General features: G+C 39.8%; 1 protein-coding gene across 1 annotated transcript; it reads right to left on the bottom strand.

Moving 5' to 3' along the window:
• Positions 1 to 4,733: 4,733 nt before the first annotated feature.
• hoxd9a (homeobox D9a) lies at positions 4,734 to 9,871 on the bottom strand. The gene is made up of 2 exons (XM_047369925.1): positions 8,313 to 9,871; positions 4,734 to 7,652 (listed from the first exon to the last, which is right to left on the bottom strand). Exons 1-2 carry the CDS (start codon positions 8,896 to 8,898, stop codon positions 7,408 to 7,410), a joined length of 831 nt encoding a protein of 276 aa, XP_047225881.1. The 5' UTR covers positions 8,899 to 9,871; the 3' UTR covers positions 4,734 to 7,407.
• Between the last annotated feature and the right edge of the window lie 271 nt (positions 9,872 to 10,142).

Here is a 10,142-nt window from a genome sequence, read left to right as displayed (position 1 = left end):
CGTGCGCCAAATGGAGACGTCGGCTGTAAAAAAAAAAAAAAAGGTAGACCTTTGAGCATCTTTGAGCTGAATCCCCAAAAAACGAGCAGACCTGCAACATCTCTTATTTAAATTAGCATATGTTAATAAAAACACAACAATCTCTGATTCATTATGTTTTGAGGCATTTCTCCTGGCCTATTTTACGGACAAATCATCGGCCTGTGAGTGAGCGCATTTTGTGCATCGCCTTCTCTGCAGCTTTTTTCATTAAAAAAAGAGGCAGCATCTGATTCTGTGTGAATAGTTTTCACGCTGCTGACCCTTGAGAATTGCAGGCTTCATGTATGCGACATTCCCGACCAGGAGCAAAATCCTGCCGGAGTCAGCTCGGTGGGATTTATTGTCAGTTTGTAGCTCTGGCTTCCTGTATGTACATGAGTTTTCATGAGTTTTTAACGTGTGAATGTGGAGATCGTGACTTTAAATGGTCATTCCACGGATGGAATAAATTGATTAAAATAGATTATTTGTCTTTTTCTGTTCCTATACTTAAGTTTTCTGACGTTACAGAGTGACCATGTTGCAGTGGATTCATTTGATCTCCAGTAGATCATATTTTGGAGCAGAACCAAATGGACACATTGGTGGATTTCCACAGTAACCTGCTTTAAGTGGACCCGATAAAGACTATATGACCAGATGTATGACCAGATAGCTCTTTTTCTTAATTTCGTTGTGCTTCGGACAATGGCAATGAAATATATTTTGATTATGATTCTATGTCTCAGTGTTTTGTAGAAATGACACCTAAACAAGGTCCTTCGTTTCTGCTTTCTGTTGGCTTGCCTGTGTTTGCAAAGAACAATGTCATTTTTCAAAGGTTTAAAACCTCTGTGGCTGAAGAGTGTGAGCAATTAAATGTAGAAAACTCATTTTTGTGTCTTTTTTGCATCCACAGAGCCTTACAGCTGAAGAGCTTTATCGAGTGAACGTGAGGATGTTTTTCATTTAATTATATGAAGGAACCCTCCAGCCCCCCAACCCCCGCCCGCCCATTCACTTTAGGAGGGGGTTGGTGTTTGGTGGAGGGATTTAATTGCGCAGCTCCAACACTAAGGCTAATAAAGATGTTACAACCACAACAGGGCTTCATTTCTCTGTTCTTTCTCAACTCACCATCTCCGTTGAGTTGGAGAATGTACGAAAAAGTAGTATTTTCACGAACAAAGACAAAGCTCAACATTGGGGATCTGATCTTTTCTTGCGCAGCTGAATGGGAATAACCTTCAGTTTGCTTTGAGTTACTTTGTTGACTCGCTTGAGCACACTGGGAACATGCGTAAAAACGCAGCAGTTAGCCATTAAAGTATGCAAATATTATCAGATACTGGATCATTTGTATGATCCGCACAATCTTAACCAAAATACAATTAGCATTTAATATGCGGGCACTACGTCTAATTTTTAATACAACCAAAATAATATGAAAAAAAAAAATTTTTCCCTCACAATTTCTCCAACTGGGTTACTCTCCATATTGGTGCTGCTCGGTTTTTGTCAATGTGATAGCTACATAGGCCGGCACAAGGCACAACCGAACTAGGGAGCTAGTTAGTTCGCTGGACAGATCAGCTGTATGAAACTCTTATATAAAACTCTGTGCAGTCAGACTGTAAAGATTGTTGTCAGAACAAAGTATTTTTGTGGACCTGCTGTTTTTATGCTGAACATTTCTGCACGGTGCAATCACCTAAACAGCAGAAGTAAGCGCAAAATCATCTAAATCCACGTTCAACAGGACAAGGTGTTAATAGAGGGGCGTTCAGTTCAATAAATGCCATTTTCTACTCAGTATTAGCTTCGCAGCTCTGGCGGACACCACAGAATATCTTCAAGAACTACACACACACACACACACACACACACACACACACATATCCATGCTATTTTTAAACATACAATATCAGTGCGTAGCTAAAGCAGATTTAGGCAACATTTATAATGGTCCTGTTAGATGTCTAATCCACAAAAAAAACAAACACGTGGGATAGGAGGGGAGCATCATTTGGCCTGCGGTGCCTGGGGGTAGCTTCAAGGTCGCTAAATAAAATGTTCTGGGCCCCATACAGCGTAAGCTAGGCTCTGCATTGCTAAATGTTTAAAGATTTTATTTTATTTGGTTTTATTGTGTGTGTGTGTGTGTGTGTGTGTGTGTGTGTGTGTGTGTGTGTGTGTCACCGCACGCCATTCACGGTCTGTGAAAGGCAAACGCTCAAACTTAACCATTTGTGGAGTCCTGTAGACACAAGAGAAGCTTCAAATCAATCTGGATTGAACAAAGCATTGCTATGAGAGCATTAAAAAACCTAAAGCCAAGAACTACAAATTCACTAAAATTAAATCTTTCAATTATGAATTTCCTACTTGCAATTTATTCTAGTGTCACATCTGATCTGCTGGAAACTCTCTTTCTCCATGCAGGATTTTCTTTTCTTTCACGTTTGACACACAGTGGGTCTGTATCCTCCCGCTGTGCATCTCTATGTATTTCTGTATTATTTTCACATTTTTCTGCCTCAGAAGCAGCACCAGGCCTTGCTCCATTTCTTGGGTCGACTAAATGCATTGGGCCAGGAGCATTGCTTGGTAGAGATAAGCAGATCCAATTTAACTAAGTGCATTAATGCTTTATGCAGATTTGACAAAAAATGACCTCCAACAGAATCCATTTCGGGTTGTTTGGTTTTCTTTTAGAACAATATTTTGGTTGTTATTTTTTATCTACCCTGGAGTGTGAGAATAGTGTGGGAACAGAAGCTTAACCTAGCCTTTAGGAAAATGCAGGAATGTTTTTTGTAGTTATTATATGTTCAGCTGAAATTGACTGTGTTGTACTGTGAATAAACTCGAATTGAAATTAATTAAATTTGACTGGACATAATTTGGAACAGCTTGCCTTGAGAACAAATTCGTAGCTGTGCATTTCTTCAAACATTTATAATATAATATCGGTGTATTTTATAGGTGTGGGTTTGAGCATTTTGTTTTAGAGTACAGATGTTGGCTTGCCCTCAGCTAACAATAGCTTCAATAAACAGAGTTTTTCCACGCGTGGATTTCCAGTGCGCAACAGTTACCCTCTTGGCCTCCGTCCAACATGGACACAAACTGTGTGAATATAATGAGTCCACGGCTGCAGACTGAAATAGCTGACCCTCCTATCATGGTCGGTGCAGGCACATGACACAGAGTCTGTCCCTATTGACTCGGAATCTGGGACACTGGGAGAAATTCCTGCAACAATACATAATGCACTCCGATTTGCATGCTTGCGTTATATCCCTACTGGCCTCTCTCTGCCTCAGCCAGCGGGTTACACAACAGCAAAGCAAACCAGAACACTATTTTCATCCCACAGTTTCAATTGTTCGCTTTACAGCCTACGCTGATTTAGACTTGTGATATCTTTTTAGCACATGCTGCCAGAGGGAAATTATGCTTTATTGTGAGCAAACAGAGTTTAATTATAATCACGTGGCGCCATTTCAAAGGGAACTTTTTTTTTCCAGCCATGACAGTCATCTTAAAATCTCTATTAGAGGCGGTGCGCTCATCACACGGACACCCCGAAAACATCAAGGCTGCAGATGAAAAGCAAAGAATCAATTCAACATGTCCTCTAAGTGTTCGAATATTTGTCTTTGTCTTGTGCTTTTACGGCGCCGTCTGCTGCTTGACTTTAAAACATCGGAGACTCTCATGACTGGTAGTGTCAAATTAAGGCAAAGTTGTGAATTCATCTGCGGCCGCTATTTATTGTAAATGGACCTATATTTACTTATTGTTTTTAGGTATCAAGTCTTTTTGGTCGTGTTTTTGGCCAGAGAGTTTTCTTATACTGCATGTTCGGGGACTGTTTTAAATGTCTGCTTGGATGGTTCCCCGCTAATTTCATTGCCAGACAAATCTAACTAAGGTCAGCAATAAAGGAGAATGAACTGAGCTGAAGATGTTCCAGTGTGATTCTCGATGGTGTGTTTTTCAGTGGCTCCACCAAGGAGAGGTGCAGAGGTGGATGACGGTCTATTAAAAGACCACCCCTTTAAAGCTTCACTCCCCATCTAAGGTCAGGGTCTGCATTCCAATTCGACCATAATCACGATACAATATATTCTTAAATTTTTTTTTTTTTTTTCAATTGACTTGAGAGGGCAAAGGTCAAACTTTTTATCTTTCTTTCTTTCTTTCTTTCTTTCTTTAAGGTATTTTAAAAATCATGGACCCCTTCCATGTTGCGCGGGCTTTTAAAAGCATGTTTTAACATATCACCTTGGCTGGTCTTTGCTAGATACTCCAAAAACCCTGAACGTAAAGTATGTGAGGTTGTCTGAAATAATCTTAAGAAGGGTTTTTTTTTTGTGCACGTTTGTTTAATTATTATTATTATTTGCTTTTTATTGGACCTAACTTTCTAGTTTTGCCACATCAACATACTGGAATAAAACATCCCAAATCCTATCTTAGCCTCTGGTTTTGATGTGCGACCCTAAAACTATTGGATCCCATGTTGACACCCCTTTCAAAGCATTTGCCTCGGGTTTTTATTGCAACAAATGTAGCCATGTCATAGTATTTTACTTGTTTTTTTCTTTGTATTTCATTTTCAGCAGACCGTTCGGCACCAAAGTGTGAGAAGTTCTGTTTCTAGGCTCATTTTAGATTGAGAGTTTGATTCTGAACAGAAAAACCAATTCAAGGGAAACTTTTATTTGTTCACTGTGAACAATCTTTCTTGTTTTAACAGTAAAATTGCCGTATTCACAACCAAACCTGGCCTGAGGTTGTGCAAGTTTCTGTTACTATCAGTTAACACAGCCCAACTAATAACTCTTACATGTCATTTATGCAACAACACTTACTGTTTGTCTCTGCCTTTGCAGTTGAGCGGAGGAGCATTTACAAACAGAAGGCATTCATCTAAAACATTAATCTGTTCAGAGACAAAATATTTCAACAGAAAAAGTCTTTACAGTCAGATTCTCACTGATTTAGATAAGATAAAAACCAAAACATCAAGAATGGTTTTACACAATTAATGCTGAATAGAATATACCTGTAAACTTGATTTGTGTGACAATTTTAGTGCTCTTATCTGGCTTCTGTAGATTTCCGAGCCCCATATGAGTGCTTAGCTCACTTATGCCTTGGGCTGGCTCTTCTCACAACAGTTGTTTTTAATTGTCTAAGTAAGTTTTGGAATTTACTGTAAATTTAGCTATTTTGTCAGTTCTGTGATGTAAAATCTGTTTACATGGAAGTACTGTCGATCTAGTGAGCATGCTGGACAAATGTTGAGCTATTATAATTTAAAGTACAGTAATATTAACTTTCAAGAAACAAACAGCCAGCACTCCATCTTGAAATAAAATAGGCTGCTGTTCTTGATTGGAACAGTTTGGATTACTTAGCATTCTTCGGGATTTTTACGCATGCTGACAACATCTTTCTGTAAAATATTTATTTAGGAGAACTGTCATATATAGCAGTTTAAATATTCTGTTTTTATGTACTGAATTACTGCTGTTCAATTTATCAGTGAAATGGCTTCTAATATTAAAATGACTGGAAAATTTAAATAAAATAATTAGTGGATGACTTGAGTTTCTGTTCTGAAGCTGCTCACTTTTGCTTTACATTTGCATAAAGGTCACATCGAGCTTTAAGTGTTTTCATCTGCACGGATAACACAGCAACAAACCGCTTTTTGCTGGAGCAGGAAAACGAGTGTTAGGATTTAATTGGGACATTTTTATTCTCTGGTGAAATATAATTCCGGCAAATAGATAAGAGCTTCCTGCATGCTCCTGCTGACTTCAGTAAGCTGCTTTATTTTCCAACAACTAAAACCGGCCGCCTCTGTGTGCAGATGTGTGACATTCTGCAGTAACATGGAGGTTGGAGGTCTGGATGCTGTTTCCAAATCAGCTGATCTAATTTTTAAAAAGCAAATTAAATATATGAAGCGATGATTTAAACTGTGCAACTTTAAAAACGTGTGCAACCCTACATCTGGACGGACGTGTTTGGCTTACAGATCACTGCACGCATGCATGAGGGCACTGCATATCTCGACATTGTTCCTTAAAATCAACTACACTTAAAGACCAACATCGCCCTCTAGCGGTAAAATGTTCCTTCTTAAAAGTGCTTCAATGACGTTGAAAGATTACATTTTAAACTGTATCCTTCAGGGCTCAGTTTTAGTTGAAGTTTGCTTCTAAACATTTAAGTACGTTTAAGAGCAACAATGCATAAATGCAAATATCCAACGCGGATGTAAACGCAGGGGCACCTGGTGTGGTTTAACATTTCAGTCCAGATTGGAGCCTTCAGATTGAGGGGCCGCACTGCGCTCCATGCAGTCAAAGTGAAGTTTTTCCCATCATTGGGAAGTGTAGTTGATGAATAAACCTGACCATTAAGTTAGGGGAGGGTTTTGAGTGTGATTTCCTCTAAACAATTCATCGTCCAGACAGCCTGGTGAAAAAAAGAGTGTCTATACCTTCTGTTTGTCAGCAACAGACCCAAAAAGCCCAAGTAGAAGCTGATAGGGGTTTTCAAAGAGAGAGTGCAATTACCGAGCAGGCCCCATAAACTAATTTAGGCCAGACGTCTGGGCATTTCTATAGCTTTATTGGACCGTGCTTCTTCCTGCTTTAAAGCAATTCCTGATGCAAGTTGGACAATAAATTGAAAATCCGTCGAAAACACCCTCTCCCAATAATAATAAACACTTTATTACTCATTAAATATTCGCTGTTTAAAATCGTCAATATTAGAACAAATTTTAAATTTGAACTCATCTTACTGTACGTCAGAAAGCAATGCCTAATAATTTTGATGGAAACAAATCTAATAACTGACATAAAAATCCTAAGGAAGTTTTTATTTATGTAAATTAAAAATACGGAATAAGTCTTTTCCGCATATATCGCACCTTCTCAGTAAAAGAAGCTGCACACACGCCTTTTTTGTTCTGTAAACATTAATCATTTATATCTCCCGTCGCACAGATCACAGACGAGTGTGTGTGTGCTCGCTCACAGAGCAGTCAAAAGGTCTTGCTGCAGTGGAAATATTTTACTCCACATCTAAAAAATAGCGTGAATACACACACACACACACACAATGGTACGTTTCATGTCGCATCAACGTCCCAGTCTGCATCTGATGAGGTTAAAAAGAAATTAAAACCAGTTTGCATGGCTTTAAATGATCCGGCCTGGATCTCATTCGTCATATGTGATGCATATGTGTCCGATGATGCTGCCAGTTACAATCAAAGGCCCATCTAAAAAAAGGCTGCACAAAATAAATCAGATGGCAAGTTCAGATCGGCTTTGTTGTTGCAACAAAAAAAGGAGATTAAATGATCTCCTTGCCGCTCCTCTCTCTGTTCATCTTCTTCATCTTCATCCTCCGGTTCTGGAACCAGATCTTCACTTGTCTCTCCGTTAAACTGAGTATGCGGGCCACCTCGTAGCGCCGGTCCCTTGTCAGATACATGTTGTAGAGAAACTCTTTCTCCAGCTCTAAAGTCTGATATTTAGTGTAGGGGCAGCGCTTCTTTCTCGTTGAGCGGGCGTGGATCCAGTTTGCAGCAGGATTGTCTGGAAAGCGTAAAGGAAAAATAACATGAGGTGAAGTCACTTGGGTCTTGGGGCGACATCACATGTGGGACATGTGATTCTATCTATATTATCTATCTATCTATCTATCTATCTATCTATCTATCTATCTATCTATCTATCTATCTATCTATCTATCTATCTATCTATCTATCTATCTATCTATCTATCTATCTATCTATCTATCTATCTATCTATCTATCTATCTATCTATCTATCTATCTATCTATCTATATACAGCAACATTGCTGTATTAAATTCAACAAAAATATGGACAGCATTCTGGTGTAAATTTGGAGGTCGATTCGTTACAGTGTACAGTAAATTAAAAAAAACGGAATTAGCACACACGCATGAGATTTTTGTTAAAATCTTGAAGTGTGATTGGAATATATTAATTTGATCTTATTGCGAAGATTATTGCTGAATTAATGCATCGTGTTTGGGTGACTTTGTTTCATGATAAACATTAGAGTTCCCTGCAGTAACCTTTTCAGGGCGGGTCCCCCCTCCCCATCTGCAGCCTCGGTAAAGTCCCAGACACTTTTATAGGTTAGTAAAAGCTCCAGGTTTACACACCCAGTTCATCCAGTTCTCCTGGTTGTAAATCAGCACCAGCTATTTCAATTTTGTTTTACTTACTTGGGTCAAGTTGTTGTTGCTTCTCGTCTTTGGGCTCGCCGTGACTCGAAGCCTCGCTTCCACTTTGCTCCCTGCTCGCCTTTTCCGGACAATCTGCACCTCCACAGGAGAACTCCGCGGCCACGGGTCGCGCCTCAGCCCTGGCCCTAGCTTCGGTCTCCTCCAGCAGGTCACATCCTGCAGGCTTCCCGGGCAAGAGGAGCTCCGGCTTGGTCCCATACGGTCTGCTCCCGGAGGTGTGGAACCCGGCAAAGGAAACGTGGTTGGAAATGGGGTCCATCCAGGAGCGCACGCCGACGTATCTGCTGTCCGAAGCGGGCAGATGGGACTGGTGGTGGTGGTGATGATGGTGGACATAGGGGTGATAAAGTCCCTGAGGGTGCATCGAGGACCAGGATGGCGAGAAAACGGCGGACTTTGGTGAAAAGCTGCAGGAGGAGAAGTCTGCGCTGTCCCCGGCACCTGGCGGCGGCCTCGGGGTCATGGTGTGCGGGGACTGGATGAAGCGAGCCCCGTACAGCTCCTCCGGCTCTTGTCCCATCACAGCATCCACAAAGCAGTTACCGAGAGCGCCGCTGGAAGACATTTTTCCATCCCTTCCTTACTCATATAAAAAGAGTCGCGCTGTTAACGCGAAGCTTCCCTCTATGAACAATCATAGTATTTTTGCTGGCCTGCATCTTGCAGGGATTGGTTGCATGGATCACGTGGTCATATTTACCAATACAGCCAGTGAATCAATCCTCCCCCTTTTTTCATCTGGTTGAATTTAGACTTTCATTGCAGGAAATAACACAAAGTAATGGAATACAAAAATGGTAAATACATATTCTAAGCAATCAGAAAACATTAAAATATCTAAGTTTAAGATAAACAACAATTTCCCTTTCATGTCTAAGAAAACTCTTATAACATGGCCCTGTCATACCCTCAATGGCTGTAAAGCTCTTTATAGACTTACAAAGTCCTCGTAAAAGAGATGTAATAACACGCTGTAAAGTACCAGAAGCCGTTTCCGTTCACAATGTGGTGTATGCATTGTTAATATTTGCCAAGGAAGCATATATTATGTTATACTCTGTTTCATAACGGCTTGGTTTCATTTTCTGAAGTTCAGGGAGGAAACAGCGGTGGCTGAAATTATTGTATTCATTCAAAGGAGAGCAATATTGCATCAATAAATGTTTTATGAGGTGCCTGTGATTATACATGTCGTTTTTCTAAAGGGGCAGTCTGTGTGTTGAGATGTAAAAACACTTTTTTTTTTTTTTTTTGCTTTCATTTTGTTTCTTATTTACGTTGTTTTATTTATTGGGATAATTTGTAGTGTGTTTAACCTAATTCCACATAATTACGCTCTTTAATTAAAATCCCTGTGGGATCTCTACATTTGAGCAACATTTATGAATCTTCTCCAAAACTATGTTGGGATTTGTTTATTTATTTCTTAAATATTTTTAACATTTTTTGGCCGCACGTGGATGTTCTTTTTTATATGTAAAAAGGGCTCGGCGTGCAAGCAGAGCTGCCCTATTCCGTTTGAAATTGTCCTTGGATATAAACCTGTATAATGCCGTGTTTATGGAGTATTAGTTAGGTTATAAACAGGATTAAGCCTCAAAGCAATGGTGTGTTTATTTAATTACACTACCCCGCCTCTTCGCATCCCCTCCGCTTTTCTATTTCCTTGCAGAAACAGACCGACGTGTTTTCACATCTGAACAACTTTTCTGTCCTGACCTCTTTTTTGGGCGATTTTTATCACTGTAATTATAACGAATCAGCATAGCGCCATTTATTTGCGTCAGCACAAAAACAAGATATGTTTTT

This window comes from Girardinichthys multiradiatus, chromosome 7 (genome assembly GCF_021462225.1).
Source record: "Girardinichthys multiradiatus isolate DD_20200921_A chromosome 7, DD_fGirMul_XY1, whole genome shotgun sequence".
NCBI classification, from domain to species: Eukaryota; Metazoa; Chordata; class Actinopteri; order Cyprinodontiformes; family Goodeidae; genus Girardinichthys; species Girardinichthys multiradiatus.
This window is presented reverse-complemented; position numbering and strand designations above follow the sequence as displayed.